Raw genomic sequence first — 24154 nt, forward strand, 5'->3', positions numbered from 1 at the left:
GAGGGGATCCACCCACACATGGCTAATAAAGCTGATTCTGATCATTGTGGTGATGGTTCACCTGTGGTTTCAGTTTGCTGCGAGAAGGTTCCGGCTGCAGCCTGTAAGCACCTCATGCTAACCTTATCTCTTCACCTTAACCCTAATGTAGCCGAAGGGGGCGTGGCCTGAGCTGCTACAGCTGCAGATGTAGTAATAAAGCAGTGCATCTACAGCAGATATGCAGCTGGGGGTGACTGTTGCCAGGTCATAGTTGATATGCGTGAGTGTGAGGCGCTAAACGGAGTGAGAATGTGTTGGAAGATGCAGCAGAACAACGTGGACATTTGGCTGCTGTTGAACATAGATTTGTTTGAACAATCATCCTCTATGTCCTGTTAAATAATCTCACCTGCTGCACAGCACCAAACAGGGACTTGGTTAAGCTAGCAGGGAGGAGCAGATCTTCTTGTGGTCACTGATTGCATTCCCACCAGTCTGAGATCCAATCACAATGTGACTACGACCACCTCCAAATGTGCTCTCATCCCATCCCATTCCCATCTCACATACACTGCGTTAGCATGATCCAGATAATGTATAGAACTGTGGTCCAGATCTAAGTTGTGCTGTGTAACTGTGTCCTATCTAACAGATGTCGGCAGCTAAGTTGTGGGGCATGACCACAAGTTCTGATAAATTACCTTGAAAGACTGCAGCTTATCCTGCTGTAAGTGACACTGGTGTTCGGTTTCAAACGGAGAGTCAGCTGCCATGACCTAAGACTGTGTGTGTGTGTGTGTGTGTGTGTGTGTGTGTGTGTGTGTGTGTGTGTGTGTGTGTGTGTGTGTGTGTGGTGCTGAGCTGCAGTGATTATGGGGTTTTAGCTGTCTGTCTGTGGCTGTGGTGTTGACACGGTTTGTTTACCATGTGATCGTTCCATTTGGGCGGTGGAGTGTCCCTCTGTGGTCTCTGATGTGTTTAATGTCCATCCACTCGTCCTTCAGAGGGAAGATCAAAGTTTAAGGACCTAGAACATGTATTAAATGGTATTTTTATGGATTAGTAGGTTTGTTGGTCAGCACCACTGTGGTCCACACTGAAATGTCTCAACAACCGTCGGATGGATTCCCATGAGTTTTTTCATAGACATTCATGGTGCCCAGAGGATGTATCTTAATGATGTTTGTGATCCTCCTCCAGCGCCACCATGATGCTGATTTTTTATTTTTTTAGGGAAATGTCTTGACAACTATTCAATGGACTGCTATAACATTTGGTGCAGACATTCATGGTCTCCTCAGGATGAATTGTAATAACTTTTTATCATCAGGTTAAAGTTTAAATGTGTCCTAAAAACATTCCCATCAGTCTTAACCGTACTTTGTGTATCAAGGCCATCGAGTGTGGCCTTTATGTTCATGTCCCTAAACTCTGTTGTTTTCTGTAGTTGTAGAATCCTCATTAGCTGTGTTCAACGTTGAAATAATGCGTCTTCAAAACGTATTCCATTAGAATGAAAACGTCTTTAATAGACTTAAATTTGTCTTTCTGTAACATACAAATGCTGTAAAAACTGCTCAACAGAGAGGACTGGTCAGACTCCAGTGAAAGAACAGTAACCCTCTTTATTTGATCACTTACATGCTATTGTTAGATGTGATAAAGACTACGTTATTGTGGTTGAACATGTGGCTATTATATAGACTGTATATAAGAGGTGGACGACATCCATCGGTTTGTGTACTGTTGGTTTTGAAGTCTCCACATTGGAATTTTATCTGTCACCATTTAGTGTTTTGTGACAGTAGAGGGTGGAGCTAAGTACAACTGAACACTGAATAAGACACTTTTAGATGACTTAATGTTACAATTAACTTTGATAAAGTAAAAATACACTGAAAGGGTTAAAGTTGTAAGAAGACAACACTTTCCCCTGTCAATCACTGTGTAGCCCCGCCCCTAAATCATCCCCTCTTTATGGTGTGTTTGACTCTAAATGTTCCATAATGTACTAAATGAACATCATGGTGTATTGAAGAAGACTGTAAACTAGAGATTGAGACCATAAACTCATGTTTACAATGTTTACTGAGGGAATAAATCAAGAGAGAAGTAGAGTCATTTTAGACTAGACTTCTATACAACCAGAGGAGTCGCCCCCTGGTGGACACTAGAGAGAATGCATGAACTCTTCAGCCCTGAGGTTTTCTCCTGGTCTATTACAGACAAAAACACACAAATAGGTCATTTTTCCCATTTGTTCCTTTTAGGGTTTGCATAATAAATTGTCAGCATGAGGGAAACCTCAAATGGGAAGTCGGTTTTAGTTCTACTCTTGCATCTCAAAATGCTATTGCTCAATAGTACTGTAAGCTGTGTAAAGCTACATCCCTCTGAATAAATCAATTTATTGACTCATAAATTCCCCATTTTCTTGAAATAAGTTACATCCGACCCCTCAATCAAATCACCAGTTACAAGAGGAACAATCTACTGAATAATGTCACTTGTTTAGATACGTGTGAAACTATTGGAAGCAAGTCGCTCTCTTTTCTTTTGATCAGTTTTTAGGAGAAAGTGATCGAGGTGTGTTTATGTATCTGCTTTAGTTGAATGGAATCAGTAGGTTTTGGTATAAAATGATTAGGCCCAAAGCGTTCTGCACCAACTGGACCTAGTTTATCGAACAACAATCTAAGGCCACTTACATTTGAGTTAAGAGAAGAGGAAGTGGGATTAGATGAGGAAACGAAAGCAACAGACAGTTGACAAAGAGATGTGTTTTGTGTGAGTCAGAGTTAAACACACGTCTTCATGTTCAGCAGCCTGACTCTCTCACACACTTTGTTTTTCTCTCTCCCATACCAAAGAAGCACAGAGCTGTATTAATAGAGCCCCACCTTGTCCGTGTGAGTGGGTATATTTAGCTTTGCAGGGTCTGGGCCCCCGGCCTAGCATGCTTTGCTAGTGTGGGAACAACATTGTCCTGAGTGGAGTAGCAGGCTGATGGCTTCTCAATGCATTGATCTCCGATATCGGTGTGTGTGTTTCTTTAGGTGTGGTTTGTCAAAGCTCAAGTGTTGCTTTCAAAGCATCAAACTTACAGTGTGTGTGTGTGTGTGTGTGTGTGTGTTTGTGTGTGTGTGTGTGTGTGTGTGTGTGTGTGTGTGTGTGTGTGTGTGTGTGTTTTTCCCAGGAGCTGATGAGCAGGACCTCTCTGGAGTCTCAAAAGCTGGACCTGATGGACGAGGTGTCCTACCTCAAACTGAAGCTGGTCAGCATGGAGGAGACGCACACCAATACTCCGCCACAAGATCCCGCGGACAGCGAGCAGAACAAAGCCGAGGTATGGAGAGTCATCACAGCTGAGTGTGTTTCACAGAGCAAACGCTGCCAACAGCAGAGCTGCTGCTGTGTCTGAATGAAAAGTATTCACCCATATGTACATATAAACATGTATACCATGTGGTGATTAATACATTGTAACTCCCAATTTAACCAAAAATACACTTTCAAAAAGTTTAGAAAATGTTCTTCTGGTTTCATTATGTGTCCACGGAGCGTCTTTTATCAGAATTTTCTATCGGTCCGAGAACTTTTCAAACGAGTGCTGGTAACGTCACTGTAGTCTGTCTGTCGATCCTGAACTGACTGTGTCAGACAGACACCATCATAACACAGACCGACTCATTGTGGCAGCAGATCGGTGTGTTGCTAAATTCAATGTGGCTTCATTCAAAAACACAATGTTGCCAAAGCAATACGGCTCCGACGGGTCGTCCTGCTTGCCCTCACGTCACTGCTGTCAGCTTGAATGGTGACAAGCTCATCCGTACAAAGTGTAGCAAGTATCCTCCTGTTGCTGCTTGAACAAATATATAGTCGCCCATATAGATAATAACAAGCAAAGAGGCAAATGGGATGCTAGTCTATCACACTATGGTGTTTCGAGTGGTGTCATCGAGGTATTGCTGTTATGGAAACATAACAAAGTGGACACAGGCCCTAACACACATATCATTTCTTGCAATATTGGATTAACCAAGTTAGCACATCAATGAGATTAAGCACATTGATTAAATAGGTACATAACTCAGTAGATTAGTCTAAATCATTCTGTACATAACACTGTAACGAGACATCATGGTCTCTACTTCATGCATTCATCAAGTGTCATGACCCTGACTGTTTCACTACCTGCAAAGCTAATGACGTTTCCTTTAGCTAGCTGCACTTTAGCGCTTATTAGCATATGTTAGCACGCTAACACTAAACTAAGAGGGTGGAAATGGTAAACATTACACCTGCTAAATCAGCATGTTAGCATCATCACTGTGAACACGCTTGACATTAGCATTTAGCTAATAGCAGCGCTGTAAGTAATTACAGCTTCACTGATCTTCTACAGTAGCACATTTACAGACTTCATAGAACGTCCTGCTCATGCTTACATCTTCTGTTTATTCCAAACAAATACACACTGCTGCTGCAGCTGCTGCTGCTGCTGCTGCTGCTGCTCCAGCTGCTGCTGGAGAAAAATGCATCACTTCCTGTGTGGCAGAGGACATTTCTCCCAGGAAGGAGCTACTAGACACAGTCATACAAATGTGACTGACTCAAAAAGATATATTCATGAAGTCTCTTTTGTATATGACTTGATGTATTGGAATACAAGAGGAGTGTGATTAGTGTCTGTTCAACTGCTTATTGAAGAGGTGACAGCTACTTCACTCAGGCACTGAGTCAAAAAACTCATACTAAACCTTCAAAACCTGGAAATTACATGAAAACCACATTCTGAATAATAGTTGGAACACAGATAGAAAGCTACATTACTACACATTGTCTTTTACTAGTAGCTACGCATAAAAGAGTCGTCCACTCCTCTAACTCTGTAGACACTGGTCTGTAGAAAAGGATCAGAACCAATGCAGCACAGCCGAGGACATCCTCTTTGTTATGCCACACATACACGTCTTCCTTGTCAAAACCTGGAACCTACATTACCCACAATGCAATCTGACCACCGACACATGGATTGGAGATTTGGAAGTGACGCCACTGAAAGCAATTCATCACACTTCACAGAAGGTTTTAGACAACCGTTTCACACATGCAGTAGTTCTCCACAACACCGGTAAACACACCCTGATGTGTGAAATCAGTGGAGTTCCACTTCAACTAATGTGGACCAGCGTTGAATTGACCAACCAACCCAAACACCTAACTGACCAACCAACCAACCAACCAACCAGCCAGTGTTGCCATCTTTACCCCCCGTCTCTGTAGAGGGGACAGGGCAAGCCACAGATCAGCTGGACCTCTATTCACTGTTTAGACCGGTTTAAACCATTTCTTTCTCTGGGCTGTAACATCACTAGAAACAAGTGTTGGCCCCCATTTCCAAAGCTGCAGTCTGAAGTTGTTGCAGTTGTTGTCTTTCAGGTTTGGTTTTTCCTTTAATATAATCAGCAAGTCCTACATGTTAGTCCATTAACATCCAAAGTCTGACCACCTCCAGGTCTAAGGGACATAATCACATTTTTCTGAATGAGATTCAAGCTTTTGTGTTGAGGAACAACCAGAACATAACTACAGTTTCAACAACAACAGACAGACGGCTGACACCAAGTATAGTCTACACTGCAGGAACATCTCTTTAAAATAGTCACTTCGACATGTAGAGTGCCGAGTAAAGTCTGAGTAAAGTCGTATCAGTCGATCTTATGTCCCTGTGTTTCACTTGAAAGGCCGTGAAGTGTTCACACAGTGTTCCCAGTAAACGTCATGTCACTCACTGTTGTGCACCAATCAGAATTCAGACACGTTTGAATCAAGTCTGGTGACATGGAGTCGTTTGTTTATGTAGCTACTGTCAATCAAACCGGATCAAACCACACACAGTCCGGATTCACCAGATCAGCTGAGTTTATGAGGGTGAAACCTTTCATAAACACATTTTAATGACGTGTTTTTAAAAACATTGACATTGACTGTGGCTTGTTTGATTCTAACTATTTAATACCACAGGGACAAACTGTAGTCAAGTTGTCTGTGGCTTTAAGAACATGTACAAATGAAACTATATATATATATATATATATATATATATATATATATATATATATATATATAAAAATATATATATATATAATATGTAATATATATGTAATATATTATATTGTATAGATTATACTGTATATACAAGAAGCACAATAGACTGTCAGATGCTCTACTTGTGAAAATCCTCACATTTCAAAGTGAACATCAGAAGTCACTTTTTCTAGTGAAAGGCTTTGAGGCAGAAATTCTGCTTCAGTGAGCGCAGAAACTGTTGCATCAAAACTGTGTGTTTCTTACTTAACGCATACACAAATAATGGCACACACACACACACACACACACACACACAGACGTGCATGCCCCCCTAGTTGAGCAGTCGCCACTTGTCTTTACTAGTTTCTTTGTTTGGACTTTGTTCATTGTGACACCCAGCTGCTCCCCCCTGACACCACAAGATACTGAAGCTGCTCTTGTGTGTGTGTGTGTGTGTGTGTGTGTGTGTGTGTGTGTGTGTGTGTGTGTGTGTGTGTGTGTGTTGAGAGCTATCACGAGGCTTCCAGCACCCACGGCCATGCTTTTGATAGAATAAACAGGATACAGGGTTTTTGGCACACACATGGATGGAGCGTGATGAGCATCAGCAGAAGTGGGGGGGGGCTCCATGAGAGAAAAGGAGCAGAGGGACAGGAGGAGAGACAGTGACAGGCAGATGGAAAGATAACAAATGACAATATGTACTGTGGAATATTATTTTCTGTCCTGCGATGGCGACACACGGCGGCGAGGTGACTGTCAGCGACGTCTGCCTCAGCGAGAAAACCAAAGTGTGATCCGACTCCTCCGGCTGCATCTTCTGCAAAGCTCACGTGGAAACCAGATTCTGAGGAAGTTATGTCAGCAGTTGGTGTCAGGAAGAAAACGCACCGTAAATGAGAAAGAGAACGTATCCATTCCAGTGACATTTGTGATGCAAACCGACACTTGTTGCTGTGGTGTTTAGGCACTGTGGTTCCAAGAGGTCACTGATGAAACCAGGTCACTGCTGGGGCTCAGCTACCACATTATATGGCAATCCATCCAATAGTTGTTGAGATATTTCAGTTTGGACCAAAGTTGTGGAGCGATCAACCAACCAACATCGCCTTCCTGAGACCACTAGCATGGATACGAAGCAAGACGGCGTGCAATTCTACAAAACCGTCACTGTCTGTCCCTGATGCCAGTAGTGACTGAAGTGTTCTAAAGACGGAGGTGGAGAACACACAGTATGTGACCTATAGGAGCACAGCTGTAGCTTGGTATCAAAAGTGAGATTGTGATGTTTGGTTACACGCGAGCAGGGTTGTGAATGTTAGTTAGTCCTGATGGGCAGGTGGCTCCTTGCATGGTAGCCTCTGCCATCAGTGTGTGAATGGGTGAATGATGACATGTAGTGTTGAAGCGCTCTGAGTGGTCAGAAGACTAGAAAAGAACTAAACAAGAACAAGTCCAATGACAAATGCAATCCACCGCAGCAGTCGTTTCTAACAGAGCTGCTTCGACACGTTGACTGAGTATGAATGAGACGATGTGTCTCATCTCACACTCTCACACATCCATGGACAGAGGTGGTGTTTTGATTTGGTCATGTTGCGACGGCAACCGACCGCGGTCTAGATTCTTGTCAGCTGTGTGTGTGTGTGTGTGTGTGTGTGTGTGTGTGTGTGTGTGTGTGTGTGTGTGTGTGTGTGGGGGGGGGGGGGGGGGGGGTTGTAACAGCTGCAGGAGGAATGGCAGGCATCCACTCTGAACATTCCTGAGGGCCGCACACTTTCACCTCAGGAGACACACAAAGCCACTGATCAACACTGGACCTGTTAAAACTACAGATTGATGACATTGCGTGTTGCATTGGTGCATTTTTGTTTAATGTAAGTCTTGCTGGAGCTGTATCTTCTCCTGTCTGGGTGTAGATTCTGGTCCTCATTCAGGGTGGAGCTGTGAACATAGAGCTTTCAGAGCCTGTACTGGTCTGCTGAGAGACAGACCACCTCAGTGGGAGAGGAGATCTGTGAAACATGTCTTTGTGCACTACTTCTTCTATGTGGGAACCTCCTCTAATGCTGTCTTTGTGTTGACATTATGCAAAGTCAGAAGTTCCTTAGGAAGACATCCCGACGTGGACCAGGAGTCATTCAGCCCTGGTCTGCTCCCTCCCGACGTATAGCAGATACATGTAGTAGAGAATGATCTTGTGATCTACACCAGAGAATGGACTTCATTAATATGTACGAACCTTATAGTTTCTCTCTGACATGGGATGTCCTGGGAGCTTAGAGTAGACACTGTAGCCCGACAGATATCTGATCTTTCAGGCTGATGCTAATATTGAAGTTTGGAAGTAAGAAAAAACCCACATTTTTTACATAAACAATGTTGATACTAATGGTGTATCAATACATGTGTAATAAGAGAACCCAACATGTCGGCCTGTCCAACTCTAGAAACACCACAGGTCAGAGTGGGGACATGCTTCAGGGGGGTCAGGAACGAGATGTGGCTCTCACTGCTGGACTGGTTGGACCTTTAACTACTGCAGAGAGCAACATCAGACCTGGAAGCCCTCTGGAACAGATGTGACGTATGAATGAAAACGTTGATGAACTCTCCTGTCAGTCCTCACGGGGTCCTGAAAGAGTCCGACAGAAACCCTGTGTTGTATAGTTGAACACATGCTGAGTCATTCTGTACAAGGGGGGAATAACTCCTTCTTCTGCTTTCATTTTTTTAATTCATATTATTTATATGTTTAGATGTTTGAAGAGTGTGAAGTTTTAACTTTCCTCAGTAAAAGCTGACAGTCATCGAGATATGGAAACAGCTTTCCCAAATGCTGACTAGATTAACAAAGAAGTACATGTCTGATCCTCTCTTCCTCTCCTCTCTTCCTCTCCTCTCCTCTAATCTTGTCCGCTCTCCTCTCCTTCTCTTCTCTCCTTCTCTCCTCTCCTCTCCTTCTCTCTCTCCTTCTCTTCTCTCCTCTCCTCTTCTCTCCTCTCCTTCTCTTCTCTCCTCTCCTCTCCTCTCCTTCTCTCCTCTCCTTCTCTCCTTCTCTCCTCTCCTCTCCTTCTCTCCTCTCCTCTCCTGTCCTCTAATCTTCTCCTCTCCTCTTCTCTCCTCTCCTTCTCTCCTCTCCTTCTCTCCTCTCCTCTAATCTTCTCCTCTCCTCTCCTCATCTCTTCCACCGCCCTGCTGTTGTCCTCCATCCCTCCACCCCTCCCAGTGTGTGGTAAATCTCATCAGTGATCTTCAGGAGCAGATGTGCAGGTTTCAGGAGGAGATCAGCACTCGTATCCAGGAGAAACGGGCCCTGGAGGAGAAGGAGGCCCAGCAGGGGGAGGCCGGAGGCAGCCAAACCCAGGGCCTCGTCCCTCAGGCTGGGTTAGCCGGCTCAGACCTGAGGCTGTCTGGCTCTGACGCCCGGATGCTCAATGGAGGACAGACTGTTCACGTAGGGAGACTTGATGGATGAACTCATCTTCCCCTCCTTCCCCATCACTTCTTCTCTTCTTCTCTTCTTTTTAACACCTCACACCGCCCGCTATTTGGAGCTTCCCACAGAATCAAACTAACAGCCTCTCTTGTAGTGTGTCTGCAGATTGTGTTGGGGTCACACTCTACTCTGGTTCATGCAGATTTGGAGAGGTTTTCCAAATACTTCCATACATTTGAGGACTTATTATTAGGTTGTTGAAGCTGAGTCGGTAACAATATGGTCAAATAAGGAACCCTACGGTAGCTACAGGTAGTGTGACCTACTGCAGGTGTTTCTCTGTCTGACTCCTCAAGTATCTGAAGCATTTGGACAAACATGTGTCAGCGCTGATCTGGGTTTTGTCTCTATAAATCCTGTCGAATAGGTTTGTGTTTTGATGTGGTTTGCTTGCATGCCAGTGGTTCCTCCCTCTACTAACAAAGTTTCATCAGTCCGTTTCCTCCTACACTGACGGGTGGATGGGTCCTGTCTCCTTACTGTCTCTATAGTGATATGTGGTGCTCAACAAGGTGCCTTTAGACCGTGGCAGCGTGCAGCCTGGACGGCTCTCAGTCTGGTTCTGGGTCCCGGGTTCTTCCTCCTCCTGGTTGTTGGAAGCTGCTCGCTGTGCTACTTGTTTCAGGAGGATCGTGTTTCCTATATTAACCGCTGTGCTCTTCAGTTTTGTAACATAACTGCACTGAATGTGAACCCTCCTGTTTCTATGTTGGCATGTGCACAGCTCAGTAATGTTGTTCATTCTGACATGTAGATGGGATTCATGTCATTCCCAGAATTTCAGAACAAGTAGGTGAACTCACCTGCATGGCTGCTGTAGACTGCTTAATGTGGCTCTGAAAAAGACGTGTGACGTAAACAAAGCTGTGTTTCTGTTTTTTCTGTAGGATTTGCTACGAGAAGTGAAGCAGCTGAAGAGCAGAGTGGAGGAGCTGGAGGGAGAGAAGGGCCAGTATGAGAGGAAACTGAGAGCCACCAAGGTACTTAATAAGCTCACATACTGTATGGAGATGTAGGTCATGTGTTGTACCAGTAAACAAGGAACCGTAACAGCTGCAGAGTGAACGTGATCTCCTTATCAAAGCTTACAAAGTAAGTTACCCCCCAACACATGACCTAGTTGGTCACGAGGCGAGTTTTGGACTTTCATTAGAGAACCGTAAAACTGGACAAACATCCACTCTAAGCAATAGTTAGACTAAGAAACAGTCGTCACTGTGACAGACTGATTCTGTATTTTTGAGGACTTAAAAACAATCTGAAAACAATATATCCGACATGTTTGTTCTAACTGTATCCCAAATGCTAAGCTAACTGGCTGCTGGCAGTATTGCATCACAGATGTGAGAGTTGTGTCTATGGAAGCCCATAATTATGAGACAATATCTCATTTTAATGACTTACAGGATCTGTATTTTCTCCTCACAGTGGTGGAAATGGGCTTCCATAGGTATCAATCTGCTCACCAAACTCAAAAATGTTTATTTCCCAAAATGTGGAACTATTTCTGAAAGTACCCAGGTTACAGTCAGCTATCTGCAGCAGTCAGGATCTAAACTTCGTGGATTCTAGAAACCTGGTTTCCATTAGAGAAACCTTTCCCAGCTTCAGGCCTCCTGGAAACGTTTCTGTGTAACTGGGATTGTAATCTGCTCTTTATATGAATGTGCACCACAAAGAAAGGGAATGCAGAGCAGCTGTATAAAGGGAGAGAGCATTGAATGTAGCAGTAGCACTTTGTTTAAAGATAATTCTGTGGAGGACCAATCTGAGGATCAGAAGATTAACGTGACGGCGAGTCATTTCTGGTTATCAACCAGCTAGCAAGTATAAATAGGAGTCGAGAGTCCGTCACACTCCTCAGTGGAGAGTGACGACGTGGCTAATCTGAGAAACATCCGGGGAGGAGATGAGGTGTGATACAAATAAGAATACAAAATAATACAATGTACAGCTGCACCATCATCATTTGGTATTTTTGGAAAGTCTGAGGTCTGTGCTAGAAATAAAAATACTGATTTGTGAGGTTGAGCAACACGTTGCTGACCGACTGGGTTTACGCTGAGAAGAGCTCCTCTCTGTCTCCTAACACACTGTTTGGTATTGTGCCATAGCTTTCTCTGTGCTTACAGTGCTTCCTTCCTCCTCTCCTCCTCCCTCTCTGCGGCTTGCTCTCCCTTCTTTTCCTTCTCCTCATCTCTAACCCCCCGTCATTGACCCTCTTCCTGTGTCTCTGCTCTCTCTAGCTCTCTATCTCTTACTCTCTCCATGTGTGTTACCAGTCGCTCATGACCCAGCTGTCCAGCCTCAAGCTGACGGTGGAGCACACGCAGCTGGAGAAGCAGCACTGGGAGGAGCGCTGGCGCAGCGCACAGGTGCCTTCTCTTCTTCCTGTTCTGGCTCTCGTCTTCTGTGTTTGTCCCTGTCCTCTGATTAGTACTCAGTCCTTTTTGCTAATACTCCTTTTGTCTCCCTCCTCTTCTACCTCTTCCCCAGCAGTTTTCTCCTTTGGCTCGTATGCTTCTCGTCTTCCTCATTTCCTTATTTTGTGCTCTTTTCTTCATCCTCCTGATCCTCCTTGTCTTGCTTTTGTTGGTCTTGTGATGTATGGCTGAAGACAAGCTTTTAAACTACAGTAGGGTGGAAATAGAGTCAGTGAGAGAGACACTCATGAACTCGTGTATCGGTGATAAGAAGCAGGAACAATGAAAACCGTCCTTCTGCGTCTGACTGTCTCCTTTCTGTCTTGCATGGACAGTGTGTGTGATCCTGCATATATCACCCAGATCAGATAGATATTCCTTTATCAGAGAGTGACGACCCCACGGTTCTGTTCTGTAGTGTTTAGTTTCCTTCAACATACCAACTGATGCAAACACAAAAGACGTACCTCTCTGTTCCTCCTCCCGCTTCACTGACCCGTCTTGCTTCTTTGTCGGCTTCTAGGCTTTTATTGTGAAGCAGCTGGAATGCGGTGTTAAGTTTCAGAGCGTACCACCATTGTAAACATGCAACTCTGTGCACACTGACACCTGTTGTCTCCAACAGCTTTGATGAGGTTGTCAAGATCACACCAGGCCCTCCGTTTTCCTGAAACTAGGTGCTGGCAAATTGACCAGAAGGTGCTGAATTCATAGAGGAAATTGTTTTTGTCATGCCTTTTTATTTAAAGAACGACATGCAACAAAAGCCTCTGTCCTGAGCGAAGCGGGATCGCTGCGTTCATGGTGGCTTTAGCCCCTAGACCAGCAACTCAGCCCGAGGCAGGGGAGCTCTTTCATTTCAGCTCTGATTGGATAGTGAGGAGGAGGAGGAGGAGGAGGAGAGCCAAACCAAAGCATGTCATGTGAGTGCAGTGGAAGTGATGAGAGGTGTGCGTGACCGAGCCCTTAGCTGTGACTCAGGTCGGTCATGTGAGAGTCATCGACACACGGACTCCTCCGTTCTGAGAATGCGTACGTACGTCGCTCTCCTCAGACCTCCTTTAGGTAACTCCCTGTGGTCTGATGGCGTCGTGAACACGGACAGTAAGATGTAAACTCATTCATGCTACACCTCATGTCAGTAGAACAGAAGTGAAACACATGGTTATGCAACAGAAGCCTGGTGGAGGAGCTCTGTGATAAAGTGACGACGTGTCTTGTCTCGTATTCTCGTCCGTCCTTTGGCGATGGACTCGGTCAGTACCCTCTTTGTCTTCCAGTGTCTGGTCAGGTCTGATGCGCTCACATTGTTGTCTTATTTCAGATCATTCACAGCTCCTTCAATGTGACAGGGGGCTCTCACACGAGTGCCATGAGACATCAGTCTGTAAATCACAGAGAACTTAAACTATTTAGTTGCCCTGGAGTTGAACTCCCTACATCTGCTGTTCATCCAACGAGCAGGAGGACCAAGACGGTTCACATGCGCTCTATCCTCCTCCACAGGCAGAGATGTCAGAGCTGCAGCAGCTCGTGGCCTCCAAAGACGCTGAGATCGAATGTCTGCAGACCCAGCTGCTGGCCAGAGGCAGCGCAGCCAATGACAACACAGAGAGAGGTACTCGCCAATCGCTGCACATCCACATCTGTCCGTGCAGATGTGTGCCTGAGAGCCACTTACTGAAACTTCTAACCACATGTCTCTCTCTCCTCTGCTGTGTACTTGACTGCTCTCTGACTCTCTGCTGACCCCTGCTGTAGAGGAGGTGTATATCAAGCAGCTGATTAACAAATGTAAGGCATGGTGTGCTGCTGTTCTGGCTCTCATCGTCAACCAAACTGCTCTGCCAGCCCATGTAACTTTGTACCACACATTGATTCAGCACAGTGTTGCCGATTGATGCGGTGATTTTGGCTCAACCAGTCCCAAAACCTGAAAGCAGCAGTCGGCCACTTGAAATGTGTAAGTGTGGGAGCCTGCTGGTCAGGTGCCTGGTGGCAGAGCGTTTGCTTTGGGATTAGACCACAGCCGAGCTTCAGTTTGTGTTGGTCGTAGTAAACATTCCAGCTTCATTGAACCTCAAACCCTCTGGCTGGCATGGTTTCCCCTGTACATCATGGAGGGTATAACTCATACCACGGCCACCAGACGTCTCTCTTCTAAGAACAGCTGATCAGCTCTCTCACACACATGCAGCAACATGCACAAGCCGTTGTTACCTACACACACAGTAGGTCATGCTGTCCGGTTATCCACACCTGCCAGCCTATCAGAATCAAGACTTCCCAGTGGCCGTGGTATCAGCGTGTATACATTCCAATGCACAGTGCTGTCAAACATGTTAGCTTCAGTCTCTTTTGGTTTGCCTCAGCCATATATTTTAAAGGGCTAATCCAACAGTCTAGTTTTTAGCAATTTAGTTTGGGGGAAAAGAATAGTCCAAATGAATGCTGCAGAAGCCAAGATATCCTGACTGAGTCCTTAGTATGGGTCAAGCTCCAATGCCTTTCCCACGATGCAACCAATAGCATCTTTTTCGTGTCTGATAAAAACCAAGCCTCTAGAAAGCACCGAGCTTTGAAGCCAATTTGACATAGTGGCCAAACGGGGGCATTACAACTTCCAGGTCCGTCATGTGACGCCACGGGGCCCAAAACAACTTATTCACATAGACTCCCATTACAAAGAGACCTCTGTATCAGCAGATCATAATTTTTAGATCAACGTCCCAGTACGGTCACATGAATATCTCTTGTTTAAATCATTATAAGGCACAAATAGCTGAATACAGACTTATTTTCCTTCCTGGGAGGCGGGGCTAAAGGAATGCTCTATGAGCCCATGGAAGAGGAAACAGTGAAGAAGATCAGTGTGATGTTTTTGTCTCCCAGACCTTACAAAGCTCCTCCAAAGTCAAAGTCAGTTTTATTCATGTGGGCCCAATACTCGTACTGTCCTTGGACCCTCGCATCAGAACAGGAAAAACTGCCCAAAAAAATCCTTTAACAAGGAGACAAAGGAAGAAACCTCAGAGAGAGCAACAGAGGAGCATCCCTCTCCAGGACGGACAGAAGAGCAACATAATAAAACCATAGGACAGAAATGATTCATATAACGTCAACATGTATGAAGTCATATGAAGCAGTCATAGAAATATAACTACTACTACTACTAATAGTAGCAGTGGGTGTCAGCAGGACCAGGGTCCAGATAAAACCAGGATCATTGAAACCTGTGAGGAGAGAAAGCACAAAGACTCATTAATTAGGTTTTTAATGTGCATTAATGGGACATTAAGCCATTATTCACTCTCTCAGTAGTGCTAGAAACTGACCTTTGTGTGTTAGATTGGTGGAGTTCCCCTTTAACATACGTGGCTCAGGTGTGTGTGTGTGTGTGTGTGTGTGTGTGTGTGTGTGTGTGTGTGTGTGTGTGTGTGTGTGTGTGTGTGTGTGTGTTCTGTGTCGGCTCACTGCTACACAGCACGATGACGGGCTGCAGTGTGTAACAGGTGAAGCTGTGTGGACAGTGCTGCTGTCCGTGTGAATTGCGTATGCTTGTTTACTCACATTAGCATGGCCGTCATGGCCGTCATGGCCGTCGCTAACATCACACCAGGCACCCATCAAATGCCCTAAATGAAGAAGACGCGAGGTTTACTGTGGGTCCAGAATGACATTGCGATCTCTGGTTTGTCTTTGTTAGACCAGGAATACCAGAGGCTGAAGGTGGGGATGGAGTCTTTGTTAGCTTCAAACGAGGAAAAGGTAAATGAACCCTGTTTATTACACCACCGCCGAGATGAAAGATGTCTTAATGTGGAGTTGGAGAGTTACGCGCCCCCTCATTTTACTCGATTACAATAACAGGATCGACGTATAGAGGAGCTGACCATTCTGCTCGGCCAGTACAGAAAGATGAGGGAAGTCATGGCTCTCGCACAGGGTAAGAATGCTGAGAGTGGAGCGGAGGAAACCTCGTCCTCTCCCCCTGCTGCGTGGTTGTAATGGTGTGGTGCTGTGTGATGTTTGTAGGGAGCAGTGAAGAGGAGCTGGGTGGCAGTCTAAGACTCAGAGCCCTCACGCTCAAAGCACAAGCTGACTCTGTCAGGTCAGAGGTACGACGAAGAAGCGCTGCTAAAAACACTTCACTTCACACGATTCATCACCTGACAAACTACCGATCTCTGAACTGATGAACGTGTTTGGTCTCTACATAGATGTCATCGAGAGGGTCTTCTCCACTGATGCTTTCTTCATCTCCCTACCAGAGAGAATTGGACTCCAGGTATAAAAGCTCTAGATACACACACACACACACACACACACACACACACACACACCTCACAGCTTCCTATTAATCTTAGCCCTTGTGTGCCATTTCTTGTAGTATCCAGAACTCGATGGACACTTCGCTCGTGTCCACTGGGGACATGAGCTTCTTTAATGGCTCTTGGTAGGTGGAAGCTTTGGGTTTGTGTACCTTCTCTTGACCATTGCAGAGTTCTACGTTGTCCAAAATGTAAAGTGTAGGCAGAACAGAGCGATATTGTTCATCACTGAATCTTTGCTGATTCTGAAGTGTGTATTTTGTCTCCCAGGCATCGGTGCAGGTTGCTGTCCAGCAGTCTGGAGGAGCTGCAGAGTGGATCCTTCCAAAAGGTTTGTCCGTGCTTTGACTGGCTTTCACGATACTCTGGTCTAATCTAACTAATCCCACCCGCTACAAGTGCTGCTGCTTCTCGAAGTTGACCTAACATGATTTACGTTATTTAATCTGCTTGTATGAATGCTAACCTGCTAACTGGGTCTCTGTGTGTCCTGTCCTCTCTCCTGTGTCTATGTGGGCTCCAGGCTGTAGAGATCCAGCCTCTTGAAACTGAATCAGACACAAGGGCAGAGGTACTGATCTGCTGCATGCCTTCACACGGCCTAACCCCACAAACACTGTGTGTGTGTGTGTGTGTGTGTGTGTGTGTGTGTGTGTGTGTGTGTGAGAAGCAGGAGGAGAGTCTGCGGTCGATTCAAAACGCCATCATTTTGAATAAAAAAACACTGTAAAACTTTAAAGACGTCAGAGACTAGGATCCATCCAGTCGTACACCTGTACATAATGCAGTCCAGGTGTTCATGTTCTTGGGAAGCAAATATACACTGAGGCACATTCCTACATATACAATCATGACCACATCCTGGAGGGTGCTTACTGTTCTCTGTGTCAGTAGTTCACCAGGGCCGGATGGACAGAGCTCTGTGTAGATCACAACTAAAAGTGAGTGTACGTTTTCCTCAGACTCACAAAAGCCACATCCACTCCACTGGTCGCCATGATTGATGTAGAAACACATGTGATTGCATATTGACTCCACCTCATTAGACCTGTCAATGACGACTGTCACATCGCGGAACATCTGGCCCTTTGGTGTTCTGGATGCATTTAGGGATCTCAGTAGCCACCAAGTGTGTGTGGGCTGTAAAATCTGTATTTATGGCAACTTGTGTGTCGTGTACAGCTGCAATGGAAACGATGTCCTAGATTTATAAACCAACAAAGTCTTCATGCCTACGATGCATTTTATTCAGCCCCTCCAGATATTCAGTATCACCTCAGTGAGTCTCCTTCCTCTCGTACTGAGAGGCAAAGTTCACCCTCTGAGTAAAAGCACAATGTCTCCTGGTCTCACACACACACACACACACACACACACACACACACACACACACACACACACACACACACATAAAGTAGAGCTGGGTGTCATGGCTGTTTCTGTCTGCTGGCCTTTCTCCTCTCATTGGTCCAGAGTCCTGCTGACTCTGAGATACAGGTTCATCAGACCGTCTCGATGTGATGCAACAAACCTCACCATGACTCCGTTGTCATGAAAGATATTTAGATGGGACTGACCAGTAGAGGAAATGTGATCGTCTGTGATACACATCATACTCATATGTCTTAAAGTATGTAAGTATAGATAAAGTAGGGTAACAGACATCATGGCACATTAAAAACATGGCACCGTTTTGTTTTTGATGGCCTCCAGAATGCTCACATGGAGCTGAGCAAGTACCAGACTCTGCCGGGGAAACTGAAAGGTAAGAAGAGCGAGCGGAGAGCCGAGCTGAACGGAGACAGAGAGCAAGATGGAGAGTATTCATCTCCTGTCCACAGCCAGGACCAGGACCAGGACCAGGACCAGGACCAGGACTACAGTCTCAGTGAGTCTCCTCTGCCTGGCACTCCTTAGATCATTCCTACCTGTTTTAATGAGGGACAGTGAAGAGTCAGTGGGACATTGGGCCTCATGCAAGAACACATACGAGTCATTTAAGGTCCCATTCACCAATTTTCAGAATGTGGGTTTTGTGATTTGACAATGCAATCATTTTGGTCCAGACCTGTCGGCTACACACTCTTGTTTGACATAAGGAATATAATGTCTTGATCTGATTGCATTTGGAGTTTGCAGTTACTGTGTTTGAGTTGCTGATCTATATGACCTCCATCAGTGAATGAGACCATCAGAGAGATGGTCTATGGCCCCTGGGTCAGACTCTGGTGAAATCAGATGAACTCATGCAGGTTAACCAGAAGGTCCTTCAGCTCAAACTCCAGCAGAGACCAGGACCTGATCTCAGACCAAGATTAAATGTTCATAACATTCCAAGAAAATCACGTGAAGCTCACTGTGAGGCAGATGCAAACGTGGTGCAATGAAGTGTATAAAGACTAGCACAGAGTGGAGAAGGCTGTGGTAGGAACATGACATTCAAACAGCTGCAATACAACTACAGGCTGCAACTGAACTCTTATGGTAATTGTTCTGCATTTACCATCAGAACACCATCTCACCTCCAGCTGCTGCGCTCTGCATCTGCTCCCTCCTCCACTGGTTGGGATGACTTGTGCACATGTGAGTGTTTTCATTTCCACGATAGCTCAGGAACAAACGTCCACCTGGGCGAGGATGAACCCATCTTACAAAACACGCTTCTGAGCATAGTTCAAGAATTCATGTGTTGATTGTGACAACTTCACACAAATGATAAATGAAGATGCCCTTTTGGACAGACATGGATGTAAACTGCAGCTTGACGGTTGGCGGTAGTTGTAGTTTGAATGAAAGCAGACCAGATGGCCGTACACTGTAAAGCATTGATTACAATAATGATCACACCTACCCAGCTGGCACCTTGTCGTCTACATAGAGATCAAATGAACAACGTCTTACCAACTTTGTGCAGTTCAGAGTTTGGTTCGTCCCAAACGAGCAAACCTCACTGAAGACAGATATAATAATATTACATCATTTAGAGGGAGACATATTCTTGCAAGAGGCCCAGTGTTTATGAAAAGTTGCCTTTTTTTCAAATGTCATTTTTCAATGCTGCAAGCACCACAAATGTCAGTTTGCATAGAACTCTGTGAAAGATACATTCAAAATGAAAATACCAAGTGGGAAACATGTGCTGGAACTTATTCAATAAGCTGTAACTGCTGAAACACGCTTCAACTCAACTAACGTGGACTAACTTTCCCTCTCTGTGCCCTTTCCTCTGTCTCCTCCTGTCTGCTTGGCTCTCCTCTCTTTGTGCTCCGGCTGCAGTTCGCTGCAGGAGTGCCAGTGCTCCGGCTTTAGGTACTGTATGCTAATTCAAATGTCAGCGCTGAGAACACACTTTCAGGGGAACCGAGTCATGTTGTTGCTCGGGCTCTGAAGTCACAAACGAGCTTTTGCGATGTCACTAATCTCATGAACAAAACAAGATGGCCGGCCGTACTCGGAGGTGAGCGCCGTCGGGCCGAGGAACCGTTTTCGCTCTAAAGCCGCCTGTGAGTCCTTCGTGACTCTGAGGACTCAGAAGGAGTAAGGACACAGGCGAGCGTGAAGCAGGAGGGTAATCACAGGGCTGAGAGTAAACAAACAGAGATGCAACCTGACATCCCCTGAGAGAGAGAGAGAGAGAGAGAGAGAGAGAGAGAGAGAGAGAGAGAGCGAGAGAGAGAGAGAGAGAGAGAGAGAGAGTTTGTTTTAGCACCACCTTGGTTAAACTCCTGGAGGAGGGAGTTGTGTTTCAGCCTCTGGTCAGGGCTCAGAAGGGAAGAAAATGGGTGTGAGATGAGCCTCATTCCTCTTGTCCCGTCTCAGTACGCATACAGACAGACCGGATCCCGTCAGAGTTTCAGCACCTGTATACAGCAATTATTTTGGATGTACATATGTGTGACTAATACTGGCTTCTGCTTTATTTCTGCTGGCTTTCTCCTCACTTCACTAACCTCCTCTGCCTCAGGATCTCCTGGCAAACACGACCTCTATGATGTTGGTGGGTATTGTACCTCAACCAGTGTGTGGCCGGGGTGAAATGGATGTCTTTGACGTGTATACAGCATAGAAGAGGAGCCATAAAGGCTTCATGCATGATTGTATTTATAAAGAAGGACAGTTCCTGTGACACAGAGTGAGCAGAAAACCATAACCTGTATGTAGCAGGCAGCACATGGTTTGATGCATCAGTGTGATGCTTCAGTGTGATGCTTCAAACGTCCTTCTTTCTTGTGTTTCTGTGCAGGGCATCCAGAGTGTCTTCTGTCAGACCAGTCCCCCTTGTCCTCTGGAGTGGACTCTGGACAGCAGTCCCCTGTCTCACCAGAGAACAGGAAGAGTCACAGAGGCATTAAGAAATTCTGGGGGAAGTAAGTTTTGAAGATTTTTATATATATATATAAATATATATATATATATATATATATATATTTGCACAGTAGTTACACATGAACAGTATCCTCTGGTTTGGCTTTCACACAGACACATTATCTCGGTCTCTGTCTTTCTTTCCATTTGTCCTTCACACACTCATCAGTGTTTTCGTTGTTCCACAGGATCCGTCGCAGCCAGTCAGGCAGTCCCGCCCAAGTCCACGACCCCGAGCTGGGAGAGTTCCGGAGGGGAGGCTTCAGAGCTACAGCTGGACCGAGACTGGTCCGCCCAGGGAACGCACGGTGTGTGACAGGGCGAGAGACGCCGTACTGAACACAGCACTTCATTAGCGTTCAGTCGCTCTGAGGTGTGGTGGAGCACAGTCAGCCTCTGCTGATGTTTTATAAAGCTACAGTTATGTGCCGTTACTTATGTTGTTCCACCGTCCTACTTGGACCTTTGAGTCCAAAAAGATAAAGTGCAGATATTCAATGTACTCTTTGAACTGCTTTACCTCCTTCAGCAACAGAACCAAACACAATCCTACAAGTCACTGAAGATCCATGTCATATTTTACTAACATGAAGTATCAGCTGTAGCCGCTTGGATGGTAGGAATAATGAAATAAATCGATTTGTTTCATGTTCGGCAATACAGTTCTCACAATGAGTTGTGAAGGAGATGCAAAGACTCCATCTTAGTCTGATATCCCACCCTGTGGAAGAGCTGGAGCCCAACACTATAACCTGCATGTGTCTCATCTCAATGTTAATTTCTTCTTCTCCACGTCAGAGACCTGAAGGTGCCTTTTTCCAAGTGGAGCACAGAGCAGGTGTGTGGCTGGCTCGAGGAAATTGGACTGGGCCAGTACGGCATTCTTGCTTGCCACTGGGTCACCGGCGGTGATACTCTGCTGTCGGCCACCCTGCAAGACCTAGAGAAGGTGCACAAACACACTCCTCGACTGTCCTTGAATGGTTTCCTGGCGGAGTAATCTCCACTCAGCCTGTCCGATATGTTTCAGTTCTACCTGTCTGCTCGTTGTTGCTGTCTGTCAGTCTGCTTTGGAGTTTAGCTATGCCTGTCTCTGCTCTTCAACCTGCTTGTTAGTTTCGCCTTCATCACTGTCACATTGTCCACCTCAGACCGCCTCCCCTCTCTGCCTCTCTCGTCACAGTCTCTGAACCGTGATGATGAGCCTCTGGGGTGGAGGTTCTATATTTCTAGGGTTCTGGTGTATCAGATATCCGGGCCAACACTTCCTTTTCCGTGCGCTGCTCGTTGTTTACAGTCCGATTAGCAGCTTGAGATGTGAGACTTTAGTGTTAAGAGACGTCGTGTTTCACGAGTAGTTTAGTTTATTAGCTTATCTAATCTCCCTGGAGTCCACAGAACAGACAAAACGTAATACATAGAAAACATGCAAAACATGACGTGAAACAAACGGTTAACAATCAGAATACAAATAATACAAAACAAAAAGAGTACAGTCAGATACATAGTGCAGTCAAAGACTAGGATGTATACGGTCGTAACCGACCGTTCAGGGGTCTGATTAAATACTACGTTTCTGAAGAACGTGAGAAGACTATAGTGGAGTTAAATCAACAGAACTATGACAGGCGAGAGTGCATATGTGACGTATTAGTTCTCATTGAACACCTGAGTGCTGATCTGGCAGCTCGGTTTTGAACCAGTTGTAGTTTCTTTAAGTCCTTCTTAGCTGCTGCTGACCATATGAATGGACAGTAAAGACCAAGGACTGTAACACCTGACACACAACAGAGTGTTAAATAAGCAAAGCACTTTGTGGTCATAGCTATGCCCCTTCCCATTTTAGTGACAATGTGCTCAGACCACGACAACTGTTGGTCCAACACTACACCAGTAGTTTGGTCTTCTTCACTCTGACAGGTGAAGCTGTGTGTCACCTTTAAGCATGTTCCTTGAGCCAAACACAATACTTTTAGTTTTAGAAATGTTCAGGGCACACTCTCTCTAGGTCCTGATTCAGGATGGTTACTGGTCCCTGTTTGTTTGAAGCAGTGCCATACTGTGTCGTGTCATCTGCAGACATTAACATTTTGGCATTCTTAATTGACAAAGGGAGATCATTAGTGAAAATAGAAAAGAGTAAGGGGCCTAAGCAACTTCCTTGTGGAACCCCACAGTGGCCAGTGTACAAGCTAATTGAAAACCAATAGAAAGCTAAATCATCGTCAGTCGGTTGCACTTTGACCAATGAGTTCAGCCTCTTTAGCTCCCCACAAGGACTGTTTACCTGCATCCAAGCAAAGCGTGCTCCATCGTGATCGGTCAATACCACCTGGACTACAACTGGAACGCTACAAATATCTTGTCCCGCTTCCCTTCACATTCTACACGTGAATGCAGGATCTGTTTATACTGTTTATACTGTCATCTGTTGAGATGACTCTCATCAGGATCATTTACATTCGATCCTTCAATCTAATGGTAGTCATCTGTAAGACTGAAGTTCTCCCTCACGGTGTGTCTAGGAGCTGGCGATGAAGAACCCGCTCCACAGGAAGAAGCTCCAGTTAGCCATCAAGACGTTCAGCAGCGGGCAGCCTGAGAAGTCTGCAGAGCTGGACTACATCTGGGTCACTCGTACGCACTGAAAATCACACACTGAAATGACTTCGTTCTGAAGTTCCCTCCATTAAAACTGTGATATTTATGTCCCACAGGTTGGCTCGACGACATCGGGCTCCCTCAATACAAAGACCAGTTTAATGAAGGAAGGGTTGATGGGCAGATGCTGCAGTACCTCACTGTGGTGAGTTTGTAACTACTGATCAATTGATAACGGCTGAACGTCACCCTGTTTTAAAGTCAAACCAGGGTTCTTGGTACTCCAGATGAGTAAAGTCATGCGCCGTCTCAGATAATACAGGAAGTTGAAGCACTTGTTTTAATAGTTAAAGTGACGCATTCAGAACGAGAATGCAGAGAGACTCGATGCTCGCGTTCTCCTGCACTCACCTCTGTGTTCTCTCCATCTCAGAACGACCTGTTATTCCTCAAAGTGACCAGCCAGCTGCATCACCTCAGCATCAAGTGTGCCATCCATGTTCTTCATGTCAACAAGTTCAACTCCCACTGCCTCAAACGCAGGCCCAGCAATGAGGTAAGTAGCTGTAGTCTGTGGCCGGGTTGTGTCGAAGCAGAGAGCTGAAGTGCTACTTCTGGCTTCTGGAGATTCAGTTTGTATGTAGACTTGAGGTCTTCTCCAAACTCTCTCCAACCGACTCAGGTGTGTGTTGACTTCCCATGCTGGCTCATATGAGCCTGTAGCTGAGCTCGCTCCTCTCTCTTCACCTCTCTGTTCACACACCTCTGTACTCTCTAAAGCACAGTGTGTGTGTGTGTGTGTGTGTGTGTGTGTGTGTGTGTGTGTGTGTGTGTGTGTGTGTGTGTGTTCGTGTTTC

At 45.5% G+C, this 24154-nt stretch overlaps 1 protein-coding gene across 12 annotated transcripts in view; it reads left to right on the top strand.

Moving 5' to 3' along the window:
- ppfibp2b (PPFIA binding protein 2b) overlaps positions 1–24154 on the top strand; it is a 73729-nt gene that overhangs the window by 40051 nt on the left and 9524 nt on the right. For 2 of the 12 annotated variants that reach the window (XM_068723890.1, XM_068723897.1), the window contains 20 exons: positions 3179–3328; positions 9308–9535; positions 10465–10557; positions 11824–11952; positions 13507–13618; positions 13762–13794; positions 15707–15768; positions 15871–15946; positions 16036–16118; positions 16221–16288; positions 16391–16456; positions 16602–16662; positions 16855–16902; positions 18045–18219; positions 20575–20698; positions 20885–21004; positions 21495–21645; positions 23222–23333; positions 23414–23502; positions 23731–23853. In XM_068723890.1, the coding sequence (XP_068579991.1) occupies positions 3179–3328; positions 9308–9535; positions 10465–10557; positions 11824–11952; positions 13507–13618; positions 13762–13794; positions 15707–15768; positions 15871–15946; positions 16036–16118; positions 16221–16288; positions 16391–16456; positions 16602–16662; positions 16855–16902; positions 18045–18219; positions 20575–20698; positions 20885–21004; positions 21495–21645; positions 23222–23333; positions 23414–23502; positions 23731–23853 (2103 nt within the window). Of the gene's footprint in view, positions 1–3178; positions 3329–7800; positions 7956–7993; positions 8426–9307; positions 9536–10464; positions 10558–11823; positions 11953–13506; positions 13619–13761; positions 13795–15706; positions 15769–15870; positions 15947–16035; positions 16119–16220; positions 16289–16390; positions 16457–16601; positions 16663–16854; positions 16903–18044; positions 18220–19607; positions 19641–20295; positions 20329–20574; positions 20699–20884; positions 21005–21494; positions 21646–23221; positions 23334–23413; positions 23503–23730; positions 23854–24154 lie in introns of those variants that run through there. The other 10 variants (XM_068723899.1, XM_068723892.1, XM_068723900.1 and 7 more) reach the window with 10 other exon arrangements.

This window comes from Cebidichthys violaceus, unplaced genomic scaffold (genome assembly GCF_023349555.1).
Source record: "Cebidichthys violaceus isolate CVI_PGR_0920_01 unplaced genomic scaffold, fCebVio1.0.p SCAF_3, whole genome shotgun sequence".
In the NCBI taxonomy this organism is placed as follows: Eukaryota; Metazoa; Chordata; class Actinopteri; order Perciformes; family Stichaeidae; genus Cebidichthys; species Cebidichthys violaceus.